The 21,840-nt window shown below is 41.0% G+C and overlaps 2 protein-coding genes across 3 annotated transcripts; both read left to right on the forward strand.

Annotated features, from left to right (window-relative positions):
- Positions 1-1,680: 1,680 nt before the first annotated feature.
- LOC137879636 (keratin, type I cytoskeletal 18-like) lies at positions 1,681-5,512 on the forward strand. Of its 2 annotated transcripts, none has more exons than XR_011103749.1 (7): positions 1,681-2,207; positions 3,542-3,624; positions 3,912-4,068; positions 4,177-4,341; positions 4,426-4,551; positions 4,792-5,067; positions 5,205-5,512. XR_011103749.1 is itself a non-coding variant. In XM_068720524.1 (7 exons), exons 1-7 carry the CDS (start codon positions 1,767-1,769, stop codon positions 5,242-5,244), a joined length of 1,233 nt encoding a protein of 410 aa, XP_068576625.1. In that variant the 5' UTR covers positions 1,681-1,766; the 3' UTR covers positions 5,245-5,512. The 2 variants fall into 2 exon arrangements, 1 of the variants encoding a protein (XP_068576625.1); XM_068720524.1 differs by having other exon boundaries at positions 4,792-5,012.
- A 2,294-nt stretch (positions 5,513-7,806) lies between these two features.
- Positions 7,807-19,783, forward strand: eif4ba (eukaryotic translation initiation factor 4Ba). Its single transcript, XM_068720523.1, has 15 exons — positions 7,807-7,852; positions 9,602-9,742; positions 10,827-11,032; positions 12,596-12,712; positions 12,884-12,938; positions 13,035-13,181; positions 13,960-14,091; positions 14,456-14,632; positions 14,898-15,240; positions 15,685-15,773; positions 16,090-16,351; positions 16,482-16,519; positions 17,745-17,874; positions 18,312-18,384; positions 18,656-19,783. Exons 1-15 carry the CDS (start codon positions 7,840-7,842, stop codon positions 18,731-18,733), a joined length of 2,001 nt encoding a protein of 666 aa, XP_068576624.1. The 5' UTR covers positions 7,807-7,839; the 3' UTR covers positions 18,734-19,783.
- The last annotated feature ends 2,057 nt before the right edge of the window (positions 19,784-21,840 follow it).

Genomic DNA, 21,840 nt, shown 5'->3' on the forward strand with positions numbered 1-21,840 from the left:
ATATCCAATATATTAGATATGTTATACAAAACTATTGATTAAGGTATGTTGTCAATTTGTTGTTATTATTTGTGCTCTGCCTGGCGAGACAAATTGTTGCCAACACACATTCAAACAAACAAGATAGCGGAGACACTGTCACGAGGTATGAGTCATGCTGATTTAATTCATAGTTCCTTTTTATAACTGCCTGTCCTCGTCACAGGCCAGACAACATTTTGTTGCTTTTGCTTCTCTCTTTGTGCTGCTTTTCCCCGTTCTTATGTGTACTGCTAAAAGAAATGACTAAATAAATGAACAGCAAGGGGCTGAAGTGAAGTGTGAGAAACACTGAAACTTGATCAACCATGAAGGTGAGGTAAGATTGGAAAAGAAAAGAACTGGGTTGTATGAAGCTCAGGAGGGTGTTTTAGCCTTTGCCAGTTTCCCCCGGGGTGGTTCAAGGTTTTATTATCCAGTTCTCTGGGGCCCAGTGTGATATCCACTCTGAACAGAACTTTAGCCCATATGAACATTTCCAAGGTCCTGCCAAAACAATGCATATTACAGCTTGTTTTTTTTCGGGAAATTATCCAGTTTCTTTCCTGTTTTTTGATAGTTTCATGCCAATTGTGTAGTTCCCAGGGACAGTAGGCTCGATGGCATTTCGTCACTTTGATGCAAAAAAGTGTTTTTTTCCCCTGTGGTTCACCAAGGATATATCTTATTGAGATATCAAATGCAGTTCTCATGACACACCGTGCTTCAAAGATAATTGTTCTCAATAAAGCTGATTTGAGCAGATAATCGCCTACTGAGGACATCTTTTCTTTCCTTTTGATTGTATTCTGAACAATGTGCCATTAGTTTACTTTCGTCCTTTAGTCGTCTCATCTCTTCTCGGGTATTCTGGGTATAATTGAAGCTTGGGTGTCCTTAGGTTTCTTCTTACTGTATGGCGTGTCAATACTGTTTACTCTATTGTTTGTATTAAAATGTGATTGTTAGGAGCTTTCTGACGGCAGCTACTCTAACAAACATTTCAATGCCACCACTTAATTTTGTACTTTAAAAGTAAAATAAAAGGTAAATAACTACCCCCCCCCCCCCCTTCTGTTTAAGATACAAGAAGGAGCACTGCAGCTGTTACACAGTATCTCACTTTCAGTTTAGTCTAGATAAGAAGGTAGTCAAAATATATTTATTTTGGGGGCCAAGGCTGACCATAAACTTAGAAACTATGCAGCGAATGGTAGACATTATGCCTTTTATGGTCAAACCAAAGGAATTTGGTTGCATGCTTCCTGAGTAAACTTCATTTTGAAAAGAATATTCTACCCCTTAACTTTTAGCTTTAACTATATTCCAGTTAAAGTACTTTACCCTGGACAGCATGTATATTACTGCTTTCTATAATTTATTGTGAACTGTGGTTTATGTGATCTTTATAGTTTAATCAAATTAATTTGCTCTAGTTGTTCAAATGTGAATGTGTGTTTTGAGAAATGCCTCAAACATTGCCTTGGAGACAGAAAATACATTGTTGGTTAAAAAAAAGGGAAGATGTGGGTGAATGAGAGCGCAGAGCAGGGAGGGGGAGCAGGAAAGGAAAACTAGGGTGATGTTAAAGTGGGCAGGGTCTGAGAGACCAGCTGTGACTTAGGGAGAAAAGCAGGAGTATAAGTTTCCAACTTCCTACTGCCAGCGTCACTTTCTAAGCCGGCCAGCAGTGAGTCTCCACATCTCATTTTCCACTTCAATCTCTGCAGTGTCTAAACTTCTCCAAAATGAGCTTCAGAAGATCTACCGTGCAGTCCCGATCCACACCCAAGTACAGTTCTGCCAGCATTTATGGCGGTGCTGGTGGATCTGGCTCCCGCATTTCCTCTGCCTCCATGTCTTCCCTGCGTTCTGGTGCCCCAATGATCTCTTCTTCCTCTGCCTACAAGGTGAGCAGTGGAATGGGTGGTGGTATGGGTTCAGGTTTTGGAGGATCCGGTGCATCCTTTTCGACTGGTGGTGGTGCCGGTGCTGGGATCATGGGCAACGAGAGGGGAGCCATGCAGAACCTGAACGACCGCCTGGCCAACTACCTGGAGACGGTGAGGAATCTGGAACAGGCCAACCAGGAGCTGGAGATGAGGATCATGGAGGCTTTGGAGAAGGGAGGGCCCAACGTGAGAGACTACAGCAAGTATCAACCCATCATAGATGATCTACGCAATCAAGTAAGCATGACACTGAATGCTGACCTCTAGAATTAACAGGGGGAGGTTGAGTATGAAATGTTGAAAACTATGAAACAGTGGTTGTTGTTTGATGACGTTGATACAGCTAGGTGAGACAGACAATGATGGAGGAGGCTGAGATATGAGTGTTTAAATGCTTAAGAAGTGCTTAATGTGGCCTCTACTATAAGATTCAATGAGTGCATGTGATGGCATGATTCAAACCTACTTGTGTCAGTAACTTGTATGAGTGTGTTTATTCTTCATCTTATGCCTAAATTTACAAATTAAGATTGAGAACATTCATGCTGAGACTGGCAGCATTTCCTTTGTAGGTTATCACATTTCTCGCAAGAGAATGAAGGGTGTGGTTGCTGAGCTCTAACCCTCCCCCAAAAAACTAGTTTGTGCCACAAAATGTCCAGAACTTCCTCTGATGATTCATCAACACGAGGGCATCGTCATGAGGGACAGACTGAAAAGCTCTCAAACAAAGCTTCAGCAGAAAAAAGCATTTCCAAATGGTCTTGCTTGTAAATAGTGATTCTACATGCATTCTCTGGTGTAGGAGGGCCTCAATGTGAAACAGATGTGTGGTAATGACACACACACAAAGGCTCTCGGACTGCCAGCGTGGGTGTGTGTATGTGCAGACAGATGCGTGTGAGTGCACTGGTTTTATAACAATCAGCTTCAGTCTGCAGAATCAAATGTCACATTCTTGTACAGACTCACAATCTTCAATGGTACAAAATGACACATTGATGGTGGCACTTTTTCTTTCTTTACACATAAAGGCACGAGTATTCCCCCTTTTCCTCTGAGGCAGTTCAGAGTATAAACTCAAAAACCTTTACACACAAATCATTTTGCAATCTTTGCACACATTAACACACAGGGATACATATACAAATAAAATGACAGCCAGAGAAAGTGCATCTGGGAGAGAATTGGAGAGAAAGAAAATCCTGTCTGTATGAGTTATTCAGACAGGAAACCCATGTTTCCAACAATGCTAAAACAAACCAGATTCTGTTCTGGCACAGGAACATCCTCTTTTCCTGTCCTTCAGTTTGTGGTTCCTCTTTTCTCTGAATGTTGCTATGGATTCAATCATGTTGTGTGTAATCGGACTCTGGGGTTTTTATTGTTTCATAAGGGGAAATAGTGATTCAAATCACATCTTTAATGCAGCGAAATGTAGCGAAACACTGGCATCTCATAGCACCTCATGATTGGAGCATTGAAGGGAGGGGCTTCTGATTAAACAATTGTGTTCTTTTATAAAAAGCAAAAACACTTAAAAAAAAACTTTATTAATTTTTCCTTTCCAGATCTTCGATAAGATTGCAGAGAACGCTCGTTTTGTGCTCCAGATCGACAACGCCCGTCTTGCGGCTGACGACTTCAAAGTAAAGTATGTTGATATTTGTGTTGTTTAATTTGTTAAGCTCATACATCCTGCTCGAAGGCAGAAATGCTTTGGTGTCAAAAGTTATAGACTTTGCAAATGGAAACAAGTGCAGAGTTTGTACAGTGCATATAGAATATCTGACAATAGGATTTCAGCAACTGCAGCTTTGAGTCTAAAACACTTGTTTGAAACTACCGTTTCGTAACTTTATACAATACACCATGATGTGAATAACAACTGATATAACAGCTGATATCTGTGACAGGGTTTGTTTGTGTGAACCCCTACAGGTTCGACAATGAGATGGCAATCCGCCAGTCTGTGGAGGCCGACATCGCTGGGCTGAAGAAACTCATAGATGACACCAACATGACCAGGATGAACATCGAGAGCGAGATTGAAGCTGTCAAGGAGGAGCTCGCCTTCCTGAAGAAGAACCACGAGAATGTGGGTTCACAGTACATCCAGATCAACCATAGCACTTGGAGCAGTGGCTCACGAGTCACACACCTTTGAATGCGTTGCTTAATTTCTCTCATGCTGTTGGTTCTATAGGAGGTGATGGAGCTGAGGAATCAGATCTCCCAGTCAGGCGTGCAAGTGGACGTAGACGCTCCCAAAGGTCAGGACCTGGCCCAGATCATGGCGGACGTGAGGGGCAACTATGAAAAGATTGCCATGAAGAACGCGGAAGATCTCAAACGGTGGCATGAAAATCAGGTGATGCAATACTTTAAAATGTAGTCAATACTCTTACAACTCTCTTGTTTGTTGGCTCACAACCTTTCCCCTTCTCCCTGTCAGATTGCGGATGTGCAGGTGGAGGTATCACAGAACACAGAAGCCCTCCAGGGAGCCCAAATGGAGAGGAGTGACTTAAGCAGACAGATACAAACCCTGGAAATTGAACTTGCATCCCAACAGAGCTTAGTAAGCATGCATTTTACAAAAATGTGTTTTATATTCTGTTTTCATTCATTTTCATTTTAATGACATGCATGAAATAATCAAATTCTATCATCAGATTATAAAGTCTTGTTGCAATGTTCGTCTTTAAAATACTAAAATTACTTAACACCCTCTTTTTTTAAAAGGTTGGAATTTCCCCATGTTTTCCTATATTAGATTTGCTGGCACACTTTTGATTCATCTTTTTCAATCCTTTATCAGAAAGCCTCCTTAGAGGACACATTACGCAACACAGAGCAGCGAAACAACAATGAAATGGAGAGATACAACGGAATTATTATTCATCTGGAGGAGGAGCTGACCAACTTGCGTGCAAACATCCAGCAACAGACCCAGGAGTATGAAGCGCTGCTCAACATGAAGATGAAACTGGAGGCCGAGATTGGCACTTACAAGAATCTAATGGATGGTGGAGACTTCAAGTAAGAATTAGGAGGAGAAAAAACAGATCCAGACAAGGTGTTGATGGTGGTGGAGGTGAATACTAAAATCACTTATCATGGTTTGCTTGGTCAAGTACAACCACATCCTGAATCAAGGCAATAGTTCCAGTCAGTTACCATGACTAGTTCAACATTTTGAAAGTCAAAATGTTTCCTTTGTGTTTTCCACAGGCTCCAGGATGCACTGGAAGAGCTGGCGGCTGCAAGCTAATTTGGAACAAAGAATCTGGAACCATCCCAACAATGAAAGCAGAAAAACCCACAACTATGCATTATGGAAAAAAAATACATGCTGGTCCAATTATCTAGAAGCCAAGTTTAAACCAAGAACACATTCTGTGTAAACCATAAAAGATTTAAGCAGTTCTGAATAAAGGCATTTGACCACACCACAGTGAAACAGGCAGGTCTATTTGAAAAGCAGCCATTGCCTGACCTGACGGCAAAATAAAAAGGAATAAAACCACTGTTGACCAACATTCATGTCTCTTGTGCATATTTACATGATGTAAGAACATACATGTAATGTTTTGTGATAAGTTTTGTGATATCTTGTTATATGATTTATATTGACGGATGATTATAAAAGTTCTGTTCACAAAATAACCACACCCCAAAAGACAAATGGCTGACAAATTACATTAATTTATTTCTGGCTTAATTATGTTTATTATATATTATTCTATTATTATAATCAGGTTGCTTAAAGCTGTCTTAATCGATGTTTGGCCACTGGAGGGCAGAAGAATTTTAAAACAAACCAGGGGACACACATGTTTTAGTATTAATGTGCAAACACATCCAGCACACAGCAATATTATCTTTCCATTAGAGTTACGTTTCTAATAACAAATGCACAATATTAACTGGCCTTTTAGTTTTAGTTTGGTCTCAATCAACTATTCTTGTCTACAGCTTGTTTATAATATGAATAGTGCAATTCGAAATACAGTGCAAACCTTTGTTTTACTCTCTTTTAATATTCTCCTAAACTTAAAATTGTAATGATTTATTCCTTTTAAATCCTGTTATTATTCAGTTATTGAATAAAGAAAAGCAGAACACACAAACTCCTCAGTGGATGTCCACGTAATGCTACTTTATACTTACGTTTCAGAGGAAGAACTATATCTTTTTACTCCATTACATTCAGTTGACAACTGCATGCTAGATAGTAGTTATCACATAAAAACATGATGAATTTAGAAAACATAATGCATTGATCTAGATTAACAATGCAACAGTACTCTTTTGTTGTAGACTTAGTATCACCTTTAGCAGCTTTAACGAAATGCTGCTCACAAATGAATGCATTAGTCCAACATAGACACCAACAGGGAAAAAGACCCAGCAGAGAATGTACATTCTGCACCAGCTCAGGAAGTTCAACCTGCCTCAGGATCTGCTGATCCCATTCTACACCGCAACAGTCCAGTCTGTTCTCTACACATCCATCACTGTGTGGTTTGGATCCGTCACCAAACAGGACAGGAACAGACTACAACTGACAGAACTACAGAGGAAATCATTGATGCCAGGTAGGAATCATCACTTCAGACGCTTCACACCCTGGATACAACCTTTTCCAACCTCTCACCTCTGGTTGACGCTGCAGAACACTGGATGCCAAAACAACCAGACACAAGAACAGTTTCTTCCCGCAGGGCGTCACTCATAAACTGTCAATAACCCTGTAACACCATAACACCCACTTGCTACCATTATAAACAACATTTTGACAGTTTGCAATGCACGTTTTTTTTACATGTACATCATAAACTGTCACTGTTGATATACATCTTGTATGTATAAACTATATTTTAACACGTACATTCAGTAGTTATTTCTTTGCATTATTTGTATGGTTCACAACACACATAAACACTTGACTTGTGTGTAGACATTTTATCTTATATTTGTTGTCGGTCATTTGTGCCTTTTATATGAATTTATATATACACATTGTGTAGGCTACTAAATAGTCTTTCTTGTTCTTCAGCTTTATTTGCTTAGCTCTGATGGTCCCTGTTCTTAGCTGTAGGACTATACCTACAGACTATATTGACCCCAAGAATGAAGTACTGTAAGAAACAGTACTTTTAGAAACATTTTCTTCTCAAACATTCTTAGTTATGTAATTAATGTCATCTGTAGAAATAAAAACTGATCATTAACTTACAGTTACTTTGAATATTGGGTAAAACAAGAATAGACAGAGCACATGAGGAAATCTGTGTCTGCTGTATCTGTGTCTGTCTACTTCAAAATGACTGACAGAGTGCCCCTACCCCTGATAGTGTGTGATTCTTTAAATTAGGGCCCATAGCAAACATTTTATCTACCCTATTGTATCTATTAAAACACCATAGGCTGCAATCTGGTGTTTTATGATGTTCTGCAACCAATACATTCATATTTAAAATTAGTATTAAAAAAGCACCAGTTACAACAGAAAACAATTATATAAAGTCATCAGAAACACATTGATTGACAAATTCATGGAACATTTGAATGATGGTTTAAAGCACCTATAAGATATGACAGAATACAAAATATAGGCTTTCTCTTGGGGATCTGTGGGGACCGAAGTTGGTAGAATGAGGGTTAAAGCTGCATAGAGATCTTTGGTCCATGGATTTGAAGACTGCTATAAAAGAGAAATAAATGAAAACCCGTGAAAGTTACAACCAACAGATGAATGAGAGGCAAACAAGAGAGGACACATGCCCGTGAACAGCGATGCGCGCTCCCGACAATAAACCTCTGACGCCTTCATCCGGGAACTACTACGAACTCGTTCTCCAACATGGCGGCGTCAGGTGAGGCTTACGAGGGTGAACGATCTGGGTCGGTTGGGTGGAATTTCAGAGGGTTTTACCGCGATAAAATGAAACATATTTAGTTTTGGGATTGTTAAAGTGTCGTCTCATTGATTAGCGTCGTTGTCCCGCGTGTATAAATCGGTTCGTCAGTTGTTTTGGCCCGGTAAAGACGTAACTGCTGGAGGAAGGCGAATGAACGATTTGCACAATCTGAACATTTAACCTCATGTTACAGATTACATGTGGTATTTTCCTATGGAAAAAATGTTATTTCGATGTTTGGGCTGTCCGCTCTCGAGTCTACACCGTATTACACGTATTGGACATTGTGTGACATGTTAGGAAATGTTGCTAACTGCGTGCAGAGCTGGCACATTGTATGCTCGTAGCGGAGCTCGCCGTGGCGCTCACAGCAGATAAGCATCGGGCGCAAGCGCGTTTCCGTGGAGGAGGAGTTGGGCCGATAAGTCCGTGCAGCCCGAGGAGTCTCCCCACGTGTGCAGCCTGGCTCCTTGCTATCGGTGTTTGATGAAACGGGGCAGCTGGGCCTGTCGGGTCGACTCCTAAATACTTCCCTGGCAGCTTCGCAACTTTGAGCCGTCCCACCCTACCGACATAGTCTTGCTCCGACGATGGCGCACTTGGATCCTGGCGCTGCGACGTGCACTAGGCCCTAAAACCTAGCCTGCTAAACAGGGACACTTCCCTCGTCAGCACTCCTTTGCTGACTAACCCCGTAATGACAAAAGCGATCTGCGTATATTGCACACAAACAACCTGTGTGTTGGCCCTTGTAACTGTTATGTTATTGTTGGCGTTAGCAGAAGTCAATGCTGCCTAAAGTTAACGTTACGCAGCTCCCAGGTGGCTAATGTCACAGTAGTGAGGATCACAAAAAAAGAAGCTATTATGCAGTCAGTGTATTACTTTCAGTTTTAGTGGGTATAAGCAGTCGAGGCCAGTTGGGCCTGTTGATTGTAAACAATGACTTAGCATTATGTACTGGTGAAGAGTTGGTAACAGTCTGTGTTGCTCTGTATGTGAGCAGGGTTTGTAACGATGTGTGTAAAGAATGTCCTGACAGCTGGGATTTTCACAATAAAGCTCACAGCCAGCTTTATTGTCGCTCCCCTTTCTGCATCAAACCAAAACAAGCCAGACCTGCTCTATGAGTTGAGTTGTGTGGAGCCCCCATGTGCATCCGGAAAGTATTTGCTATTCAAACACACTCCAAGGTGTATTCCTTCAAAAAAAAAAAATGCAGCAAACATGCGGTCCTGTGGGTTGAACATGTCACAATTATTGATCCTTGCATGGCATTATTGGGGCTGAACCGATAGAGACAGACCTTTTGTGATCTGTTGACAGACCACTCCCTGTGTGTTTACTTTACAATAGGAAAACAAGTCAGACATTGGTGTCTCATCAGCTGTCCACAGGAATGGAGAGAGACGCACACAAACCCAGACCGATGTAGTGTTGGCGTCTAAGAGATTTAATCTCACAGCATTGCATTTCGCTCCTTTATGACTATTTTGTAGTATTTCATTGAGTCTAATGAAAGCCAGTGAAGCTGTCTGACATCACTGTTTTTCCAACTAATTATGATAAATGTACCATTTAGCCGCATGTCATTTTGCAAATAAATATGTTAAATTTATGCTTTAAATGCTTCTTTTGACAGATATCCGTATAGACAACCAACCCATGGCTCACTATGTACTCTGTGTTCATCTCCCCTTTTAGCTAAGAAGAAGAATAAGAAGGGGAAGACCCTCACTCTGACTGACTTCCTGGCAGAGGACAAGGGATCCAGCAACGCGCCCCCCAGCTACCCAGCCAAGTCCACTAGCTGGGCCGATGAGACCGATGACTTAGACGGAGATGGTGAGCACACACTGAAATGCACACAGGAAGTTTTTATCTGGCAAACCATGGATCTGTGTTGCGTTTTTCCATCTAACGAAAGAAAGATCAATATCAGAATGCAGACACTGAATGTAATATGATGTGTTGTTGCAGAGCGTTATTGGTCTTTTCTTTCCAAGTCTTTTAAAGCTATACAGCAGTAAGAACAGGTCAGGCTCAGGCAAGTTAGTGAATCATGTATAATCACAATCATGTAGAGATGGTTTAATTTTTCTGTTCAATTACTGCAACATCAAGTGTCTGAGGTTGATACAATTTGTTTGCTTAATGTCTACTAAGCTCTTAAATTATACAAGGTAGCTTTAAGCAAGAATATATTGTTACATTATTAAAGAAATATAATACTTCTAGATGACAACATAACTGCAGGTTATTATGAAACTGTTCAGCCTGCAGTGCTGCTTTTTTAATGTTAAACTAAAAAAATTATGAGATTTTGAAAGGAATCCACTAACTCTGTGATGCAGATATTCAAATTATCATTACAACTTCATATAATCAAAAACACAATAGGGTTGGTCAAGTACATTAATGGATCTTTCTATGATCTATTAGCTATGAATTATCGGTCTCCAGATAGAGTTTCTTGTGCACCCTTGCTCATATTCCATTGTGGCTTTTATAACATCGTCATATTTCCTATGCATGCTGCATTTAAGTGTTTTTTACATTATTTTCCGAAACGCCAGAGGGCTTACAAACAAAATGTGCTGTAAAGAATTAAAAAGACAACGAGTGTAACCCATGGATGTCCCCATAGACTGTAGGTGTCACTGGCAAAAGCCATAAACTAACCTCCATAATGCCGATGAGGGATTTTAATTATCCGTAAACTAATATCTCAAATTCATGGCCTACTTTATTGCCCTTGTACAAGCCCTCTAAAGAAAGAAGTCAAGTATTGCATGCAATATAGGAAAAAAAGGTTGAATATCCTGTAAACAATTTGATTTGGCTGCAAAATAATCTGTTGTTGGTCAGTAACTGAAAGTAAGTTTTAGGTTAGTATTTGTTTGAAATTTTCTCTCTTCTCACCCTCCAGTTTCGACCTCGTGGCACACGGAGGAGGATTCATACCGGGCACCGGCCATTGACCGGTCCATCCTGCCCACAGCGCCTCGCTCGGCTCGTGAACCCAATGTTGACCGGTCCCGACTGCCCCGCAGCCCACCTTACACGGCCTTCCTGGGCAACCTGCCCTATGATGTCACTGAGGACTCGATCAAAGACTTCTTCCGTGGCTTGGCAGTAGGTGTAGCAAGCGCACACACACACACACACACACACACACACACACACACACACACACACACACACACACACACACACACACATATGCATTGCAGGGCATATAACACATGGCACTTACGGGAGTTACAGCTACTTGAACTCTTGCAAGGAAACAAAAGGTGAAACTCAAGTGATAGTTTCAGTCACAGTCTTTGTTGCTCTGTACAGGAGCCTTAAATGATTATCTGAACATCCTATCAAGGTAGTTAGCTTTGTCCACATTCAGTTACATCTATAATTTAAATATTTATCTTTGAAGCTTTTCAGTCCTCAGTGATGCACAGCCCTCTGGGCTGCTGTTGTTAACACACTGCATGACCAGTGGATTTGTTTAGTAATAAATAATAGGACATACAGGTCTAACTTTGTTTCTTTTTCCTTTTTAACTCTGGACATTAGGGGCGTTAGCCTGGTTCACACTGGACTTAGAAGCGCCGCAATTTTTGGTTCAGTGGCAGGTTCTCGATCTTCAGCAATAGTTTCAGCGTCGTTTATTTTCGCCATCAGCAAATATGGAAAGAACACACTGATATTCTACTATAAACAATATGATATATATATATATATTTTATGTGTTTCCTATTAATAACCTAGACTGTGGTGGATGGCAGACTCTCCTCAGTGCGCGATCTGCAGCAAACTCGTTAACCCAACCGACAAGTCTTGAAACAAAAACCCCATCTCGTTTGTAATGCTTTGTGAGTGTGACCCTTTTGCTGTGTCATCACCATTCGTTTAGACAACCAATGTGTTTCAGATTACTTTTTTTTTTACAAAAACACAGTGTAAAAATTGTCGGTTACAAGTAAAGGTCTTGCATTCATTATGTTACTTAAGTAAAAGTACAAAAGTATCAACATTAAAATCTAATTAAAGTACCTAAAGTGAAAGTACTTTTTATGCAGAATGGTCCATTTAATATATTTGCTGTAAGTCTTACTGATTACTTTACTTAGGCTAAGTACTACTTAATTAATATTCCATCATTATTTATTAGTTGATATATATTTTCTATTAGGAATCTGAATCTCAAAATTGGCATATGTAGTGAAGTTAAAAGTACAATATTTTCCTCTGAGATGTAGTGGACCAAAAGTAAAAGAAGCAAAATGTGTTCATACGTTCACTTGTACGCCATGGGGTGTTGGTCGAATCATATCCATATTTGGCTGCTCAAGCTCAACCGCCCACCAAAACTCCGCTAGTATTTAGCCAAGTTTAGAACGTAAACAAGACGTGTGTGTACTACGTCTGCTGCGGTAGGGAATAGATGGCCCGGTGTTACAGAATTGTTTCAGGCGATAATGTTGACAGTTTGAGTTTGAAATTTTCGATTGAGTTTTCTGCATCAAGTCATAATCGTTCATGAGAGAATCGTGATGCATCTAAGAATCGGAAGGAAAATTCCAACGCTTACTACTGTCGGTGTCTCCTATTCTTAAATGGGTGAACTTTACAGTGCTGGGACCAGATCAGTGCATTCTCTGTTTTTATATGTTGTTCTGTCACCATCTTCACCAGATCAGTGCAGTGCGTCTGCCTAGAGAGCCCAGTAACCCAGAGAGGCTGAAGGGCTTCGGCTATGCTGAATTTGATGACGTGGACTCCCTCCTTAGGGCCCTGAGTCTCAATGAGGAGGTGAGAGAATACAACAAAAACTTTTTATATTAGTTGCATTTTTATTTTAACTAACATGATCTCACATGAGTGACAACGATCTATAGTTGTACCATGAATTAGTCAGTTTCTTCTTCTCACAAAGATATATACGGGACAATGACTAACTACTCAATTTGTTCGTGCCAACAGAACCTGGGAAACCGAAGGATCCGTGTAGATATTGCAGACCAGTCGAATGATAAAGGTACAGTGCTGCAATGTCTTCTGGTCACTACGTTGGGATTATATCCTTTAACCTTCATTCTATAATTAATCTTAATATCTCCTCTTCTCCACTCAGAGAGAGACAATGGTTCTATGGGAGGCCGAGACAGGGGTGGACGGATGTCGGACATGGGGCCCGACAAGACGGACAGTGACTGGAGGGCTCGTCCCAGTTCAGATGCCGACGATGGACCTCCCAAGAGAGAGGAAGCCTTTGGAGAGAGTGAGTCACAATTTGTTGTTGCGCATGCTTTGACATGAATAAATGTGTTCGTGGTTTTGGACAGAAGGGACCTATTTCTTGTATCCGAAGAGAATATCAGTTGAAACTACGGATGTAACGGCAAAATTCACTATTTGGAACATAGTTGCTCATTGTCCATAATTCTTCCTTTTAACAGTTAATGCACTACTGGCATATACCGGCATATATACCGGCATATTGTCAATAATAAATACATACTTTAACCATATACTCTAAATCTCTATTCTCTACGATCGAGGGTGGTCACATATTCGCAGAGATACTCTCTTGCATTAGGCATGTGGAGAGAAGGACTCGCTGTCGAGTCCGTTTTTTTTGCGACACATTCTGGTGATACCGTTTGTAAATTAAATGTTTGAGGTGTCACCACAGATATTCAACACTTCAGTTAAACTGTTGGCATACAGCTACTGAAAGGATGGCGCATACTGAACGTCCTGTACCAAATGGTGCGCGCACACACACTGTTACACCCCTGGTAAACCAACCAATCAACTATTCCAAAGTGTCCGAATTCACTCTCATTGAAAAAGGTTTTCCCGGATTTTGCGTCACGGTTGTGATAACAGCTTTATATACCTTTTTCATAGTGCTATGTATATATTTTTTGCTAAATGTTGATTTGAAGATAATAATTTCCTTCTCTTTGATGTCCGAACCCAGTCAGACCAGCATTTCACGAGCAGAGAAATTCCAGAAGTGAAATGTCATCGTTGTTCTGTTACAATTCTTGCAGGATCACGGGACCGCTATGAGTCGGATCGTTTCAAAGATGGGCCGCGGCGGGACAATGACCGCTATGAGGGAGGGAGAGACCGCTTCCGAGATCGCTATGACGACAGGGACCGTAGAGACTTCGATAGAGGAGGTGTGTCTTTGTGCTTGTTGAGACCCTGTGTTGGGATTCAGTGCTACCTGGCTGTATATGCAGATCCACAAAATAGTTTTTTACATGCCCGTCCTAATGAAGTCATTGGCTAACATGACTCCCTGATTGCTCTGCTGCAACCTTGGCCGTTGTTAAATTTGTCTTTTCGATGTAACTTTTGTTATCAATCATGCCAGGACGCATTAACTGTCGAGTCTGCACCCTCAGTGATAAGATATATTGCTCGCATTGGGATCCAATCAGCCACTATTTGTTTCAGAGTTTGGGTTTAGTTGAGATGAGGACTGCTTGTGGGCACAATCCGGACAACTAAACTCGTTTTTCTCTCTTGCCATCCTTCCAGGTTTTGACTCTCGTGGTGGTAGTGGTAGTCGTGACGGAGGAGGAGGTCGTCGTGCCTTTGGCACTGGCTTCCGCCGCGATTATGATGACAGTCGAGGTAGCAGTGATCGTTACGGGGACCGGGAACGTTATGGGGAACGAGAGGACCGGTACGAGAAAAGGGATGAGAAGCGTGATGGTAAGAGCTCGACATACAAAAAGTACAGTTTGTCAGCATTATTTATGAACTGATCATAAGTAAGGTTTTTGAGTGGTGTTGTTCGATGGTAATTTAAGGATTCTATATTAAGCACTAATTCAATTAATATATCTAAAGAAAAAGTTTTTAAGAACTTAAAAATTATGTTGATATTTTTACACTTCCCTCTTTAAAGAGTACAGTTTCTTCATATATTTACAGCCATACAACTCAATATTATTATTATTTTTTCCTGCTCTCACAGGAGCTCCTCTGCAGAGACCCAAGTTGGTCCTTAAGCCCCGTAGCGTGCCCAAGGATGAAGAAGGTGGTGGCGGTGGTGGTGGCGGCGGCGGCAGTGGCGGCGGCGGCAGTGGTGGCGGCGGCGGTGGTGGTGGCGGCGGCGGCGGCGGCAGTGGTGGTACATCCCCAGCTGCACCTCCGAGCTCCGGCAGCAGGGCCTCATCCATCTTTGGTTCAGCCAAGCCAGTTGACACAGCAGCCAAGGAGAGGGAGGTGGAGGAAAGGCTGAAGAAAGAGGAAGAGAGACTGCAGAGGCAGCTGGAGGAGGACAAAGGCCGGGGACCCGACAGAAAGATGCGAGACAGGTCAGGGGTCAATATCAATAGTCAACACCTTATTTTTGATGAGATGATGACGACGCCATTTGTGATAGCTTTCAAATACTCAAGTTTACTTGGAGTTTATTTATGATTAAATATATTTCAGGAAGGTTTTTTTTTTTTTTATTGCAGCCATATTGCACTTAAGTTAAGTTACACATGCATTTTGTCAGAAAAATTACCTGCATTAACATCATATGATAAAAAGAATTTATGCGATTGTGTTAAGTAAAAACAAAATGTTTTGTGTATAGTCACACGTAAAAGCGGTGTGTGAAGGCAATCCCTGAAGTAACCCTTTAACCACTTCAGCTTTTATCCTAAGAGCAGCAGCAACACACTAAACTTGGCCCTATTCTCAGAACTGTCACCCTTTTCATCTGTTTGCAGTTTGCAGGCCTAATGTAAGCTTTTTTTTTTTGTTTTCAGGGACCCAAGCTGGCGTACTGAAGAAACTCATACTCAGCGTTCTCGCACAGGAAGTGAATCTTCACAGCAAGGAAGTACTTCTGGAAGAGGTGAGACACAGTACATCTGCATTTAATTCTGATGGAGCTTGTCTTCAGATATCTGGTTTCGCCTTATAAACCTGAAGGGGCAGTATCGTTGGGAGTGTGTATCCTATGTTGTGTCCTTTTTTTGAGTACCTTTTTAGACTTTTTATTGTCTTAAAAAAAAATAAAAAATGCTGCCATCTTCTGTTCTGGCAGTGTTCTTTAAACAAAACCCCCAAGATAAACAAAAATTTGGTGAATATCTTTTCAAGTGGTAAAAGAGTATATTACTATGATATAAAACAGTAATAAAGAACGTGCTCCTCTTTTACTCCACCAGGCTCCCGGTGTCGAGATGGTGAGCGCTCTGGAGAGAATGATGTTTTCAGTGCGAGAGAAGGTGAGCCCTCCTCCCCTGGGACCTCACCGCTGCCCCCCCCTATCAGCTGCTCCAAGGAGCCGCTGAAGGTGATGCCTGCACCTCCTCCAAAGGAGAACGTCTGGGCCAAGAGAAGTGCAGCCAGCACAGGCTCTAGTGAGGGTGATGGGCGACCTCCAGTTTCTCCCGTCTCCCCAAGTGGTTCAACTCCTCCCAAGCTCAGGTGAGAATTCAAACTAAACATACTGCATGTTAGGAAGACTGCTTACTTTGCTCTGAGTCAAAGTAAAATGAGTCAAAGTAAAATGAGTGCTTTGTTTACCTTTCCCTGATTGTTCTTACTTTCTTTTCAGCTCCCCAAGTTCTGCAGATGAAATAGGATCTGGAAAAGGTAAGGCCTACTGATGAGTGGGAGATTTTACCCAAACCAAACAGTATAGACTATAAATACAATCGAGCCAATTATGTTGACTGTAAAAGGACTCAACAAAAGCAAAGGAAACTGAAGGTTTTGTAACCACTTGCATACATCCACAATCATATGTGATAATGGAGACTTTGGATGAAAACATGAATGTTCAGAGCCATATTAGCAACAAAAGTCCCAAAACAAAAATAGTGGATGGATGAAAATGAGACAACATTGCTGTTCTTAAATTCCCTCTACTAGTGAGGCAAAAATGCAAAGTTTGGGACCAGAGAAAGGTCAAGTTATCTTAACTGTAAGGTGGCCATTTTAAGGCTCTTCTTATCAAGCTCAGCGTCCTTTAAATCAATTAACTGATGGGACTTCATTAGTTTCAGATGTTTTTAGAGGTCTTGTCATGAACGGTAGTGTTTAAAAAGGGTAAAGTGTTATTTACCCTCTTATTTAGCAGTCCATCCAATAGTTTTTGCAAACTTCTAAAGATTTCCTTTTTGTGATCATTGATGCTGAAATGTAAATGGTTTCAAACTCTTCTGTGGTCAAGAAAAGGCAACTACGGTTCGCATGTAAACTGATCTGTGATCTTTCAATTCATGCCGTAAAGTCCATAAAAGGTAAAACTTCACTCTACAGACCGGGAGTCCAGTCCTTACTGAACATGCAGTGTTATTACGTTATATAAAGGAGTTCCAGTGTTTTCTTTCTATCAAGACTGGAGAAGGTCATGAACGTATCTTCTTGCTAAGAGTGTATTCATTACAAGGGGAGCACTGAAATATTTCTCACATTAATCTGCATTGTACATTGCAGAATAATATGCACCACCATTCTGATTTAAGAAAGAAACTATATCATGTTCAGACTCGAGTAATCTTTTCAAATGTACAAACACTGAATATCTACATTATTAGCAGTACTCTATCAGAATATGACTTGTTTTTCATTATTGTTTTGGAAACCTTTGGCACAGCTTTCAAGCCCATATCAAATTTAAATGAAATGAGTTACACTGTACAAGCTCAGCTTGCATTCATGCAGTTGTGCACCTCTCATCTGGCCCTACATCAGTGACTTACACTTCATGAATCCAACCCAGTGGCTTTCCTATGCTGCAGTGTGTTGCGAGTGTGGTCTATAGTAGAAAGTCCAATAACCTCCCTTCACTCAACTGTCTGGCTTCTCTTTTAAGATGAGAACAAGGCTGACGGTATGCGTCGGGACCGGGGTCCCCCACGGGCACGAGGGGGGCCTGCAGGGCCTGGAGCAGGGCGGGGCCGAGGAGAGGGTCCCAACAGAGACCGAAGAAAGGAGGCAGACAGGTCAGCCATCCAAAGCTAGCCACTCCGAAGTTCTTAATGCGACTAGGAGAACATTTACTGGGCATCTGTAAAGAATGGCCTATGCTCAGTTTCACGACTGATGATGCATTCATTGTTGTTAGTGTTCTGGACATTAGGAACCCAAGAACACCGGGGTTTCTGGTGTGCACATTTAATGCTTTACCTTTTCTACTCAAAATATCCACAGTACAACATGAATTGGACCTGAAATTTGGGATTTTTCTGAGTTTTACTTGAGGCTTTTCTTCTGAAAATGAGAACTGAGCACAGTGTGAACTGGGTGCCAAGCAGCTTTCAGATGATGAAAATGAGCATAGTCTTTGCTCCCTTTAGTTGTGTGTTTGAGGATTCACAGCAGAAGTCAAGCACTGAGGTCTACCAATAGATGTTAACCTCAGTGTTCGCTCTGATTGTAGAAAGGATAACAGAAGAGACCGAGACTCCAGACCACCCCCAGAGCCAAAGAAATTTGAAGAAATCCCAACCCCTGTAAGTCCTTCACTGCCAAGGATTAGTCAGACTTCACCTAAATTATACTTCATTAAAGGTTTCCCCCAAAGCCCTAAGTTGTTTTACCAGTGCTCCCCCGTACATTCTAGGTTTTAAAAACATCCTTTTTCTCCCCAGTGCCCATCAGCAGTCATCAAATAATTTCTAATGATACATCCTCCTTAACATCTTGTTTATTGTATACGCTCTTATTTGTTTAGCATCCAAAGCTAACTGTTCTGATCCAGGTTCCGTTTTGTTTTGCCTTCAGAAGTTCAGCTCAGCCAGTAAGTACGCCGCTTTGCTAATGGACGGAGACCAAGGAGACGACGCAGAGGACGTAGAATAGAAAGAAGATAACGAGACAAGGCCCGAAAGCGCAAGAAGAAGAGGAGAAAAAGACGACCGCTGAAAAAATAATCTCACATAGCTTATGAAAAAACTCCTCACGTGGAAGAGGCTCCTGGGAGGACATCACTCCCTCCTTCCTTTCCTCCTACAAACCTGTCCTTTTTCTTTCAAAACACCCACCCATCCTCCCTCCCCTGCCCCGACTTCAGGACTATTCAGCTTCTTAAGAATAGTCACATACTGGACTTGTTTTAAATGGAAAAGGAGTAGCTGACACATGGAAAAGTGATGGATAACATTGAATTAATTGTAATAAATAAATGGAAAAAGTGGGGAAAAAATGAATTTGTATATTTGTGGATCACAGATGTGGTGAGGTTGGATGCTATGACAGATGTAGTTTACTAAGTGTATCCTGTTTTTTTTCAATATCTTTTTATCAATTTTTGATTAATTGACTGGCATAGTTCCTATAGATCAAATGCATTACTATTCATTATAAGCATTTTTATTCACAAGTAAATGATTAGTTATTATAGAATTATTTTAAATCAATCACCTAAATCAAATTTATTCATGAAAATTGTTTAAGAAAATCCTGTTTTCCAATACTGCATCATAAATGTTGAGACGGGTAACTAGTATTTAAACATTTGTCATGTGTGCAGCACCATGTAGCATGATTGAACTGCTTCCAAGCTGATTCACAGTATTGCAAGAGAGGCCTGTGTAATGAACTAAAGTATTGCAGGAGTGACTATGTTGATTTTAAAAAAAAAAAAAAAGAAATCAGCCGCTGCACGATTCTCACTGAATTAAGTGCTATTACTATTATCCTCAGTCATTGCCTTGATAAACCATTAAAGGTTCATAATGGTCGTTTGCGAGCTGTCTTAAAGATTCTCCACAGCTGTCTAAATCATTCACTCTTTCAGAAGTGAGTAATACAAAATATTTGGGGAAAGTCTGGATTTGCCTAGGCTGTGAGGATTTCCATGAACATGTCTTCCAATTTTCAAATAAATTGGGGTCATTATGTGCGTTCAAATAGTATGTGTTTTTTTCTTATGTATGCATTTCTGGAAGGATTCAGTGGTTTTGAAAAAAATATATTTTTATGGCAAGGCCCTACACTTTTGTTACCACGTGTCATTTTAAATTTACCATCAAACTGTGTCAGTCACATGACGGTGAGTTGCATCATCAAATGCATCATTTTGATGTGCAACAACAACAAAGTATTTTTCCTCTGCTTTCTGTTCTCCTGGTGTGGTCTGACAGACGGAACATTTTACAGTATTTCTTCAGTCCCAGCCCCCTGCTGAGGTCTGGGCTCCTGGTGGCAGCTGGTTAGGGTCCTGCTGAGCTTCACATCCCACACAGACACACGGCACCCACTAAGCTGTACGATGGGACTCCTCTAGAGCCCTGAGTAGCAAGCCATTCTCTTCAGCATACTAGTGCCTGGCAGAGGGAATGCTGACTGGTACCAATATCAAATAAAGTGGTGTGATATCAATACCTGCTAATAGAGATTTAACCTTGATTAATATATCACAGAAAGCAATTTGCTCTGTTAATGGTGGCACTGAAAAGGGAAACAGGTTGATGTAAAGTATTGCACCTGAATTCAGGGGCCATTCTAGGATATAAAACATCTGGGTAAAGTAAAAGGAAAAAAACTTCATCCCTGCTATTTGTACATTCCATGTAGTTCTGCATGATAGCGAAGTGAGCAAAGGATTCCTCTTCAATGTGAGGTTGCAAAGTGTGTGTGTGCCCAGTGGTGGAATAACTTGAGTATTGCTCAAGTACTGTAATCAAGCACACTTTTTAAGTACTTGTAATTTGTACTGATATTTTCATTTTATGCTTTTATACTTCACTGCATTTCAGTGGGAAAGTGTTAAAGTTACTACATTACATATGAACATGACATGCTCATAGTTTAAACCACCCAACTTTGTAAAAAGTCGTTTTGGCTTCACTCTTACCGGCAACAACATGAAAGTGTTGCTCATTACTTTTTAATTATACTCATTATTACCGTTGTTAGTTTTTTTAGTCTAAGTTGCTGTAACGAACTGGGATTAATGAAATACTCTACCAATATTATAATGCGTGCTATTTTTAAATAGTAATTCTACTTTTACCTAGTACATATCTGAATACTTCTCTACTGCATGTAACGGTAAAAAAGAGATCTGCAAATTTCAGGTATATACGTGTCTATAGTGTTTGTGCGCCATTAGCCCCCACCCCTGTGGCCATGTGAATCAGCAGCTGGTCCACACAGGAGGGTCCTTCCGTCCACTTCAAGCCACAACATGACTCGGGTTTGCATCAGTCAGGTCCCTAGATGAAGTATCAAATGAAATCTGCCATCATGTTCTCTTTTTAAATCTATAATGACTGTGTCTGCTGATGTCGAGACTAATACAGAGACATGAACATTTTACTTATGCACTTACTAATGCATGTTGATGGGTTTTTTGGCTAATTTAGCTCGCGGCCACAGATTTGTCTCACTTTAAACCAATGACTGCTTTGCGTGGTCTAACCAGAGGCCTGAAACATGGTTTTAGAAAGAGCCTTTGTGTGAGATTTTCCCTGCGCAACCCTAAAACCTCCAGCTTAAAGCAGTATTTTGTCTGGAGACCCCGGTTTGGAGAAATACAGTTGTGTATGTGTGTTACAGAGAGAGAGAGAGAGAGAGAGAGATATGCAGTCTGAAGGAATTTAACTATTGGAGTAGCAGATCTAAAATTTAAGCACAGAGCCAATCATTGTTTGGGGAGCAATAGACAGAAGAAAAGAGAGGACATTCATGTTGTTGTCACGTGTCCTATTAAACAGGGTCTTGGGATTCATTACATCTTAGTATTTTCACGTCCAAGGGAAATGCAGAGATCCTGTTTACTAGCAACGCAGGCAAGCAAGTCTTCACTTCCTCACAATAAGCTGACAGGAGGAAGATGTGGGATCAATACAGTAGGTTCTCATGTGCAAAGTTAGAGTCTAGAGGGATGACGTGTTTGAAAGAGACTCTATCTAATCACTCCCCCATGAGGAAGAGGAGGGTTAGAGAAGTTGAAGTGAAGCCAA

This window comes from Cebidichthys violaceus, unplaced genomic scaffold (genome assembly GCF_023349555.1).
Source record: "Cebidichthys violaceus isolate CVI_PGR_0920_01 unplaced genomic scaffold, fCebVio1.0.p SCAF_25, whole genome shotgun sequence".
Taxonomy (NCBI): domain Eukaryota; kingdom Metazoa; phylum Chordata; class Actinopteri; order Perciformes; family Stichaeidae; genus Cebidichthys; species Cebidichthys violaceus.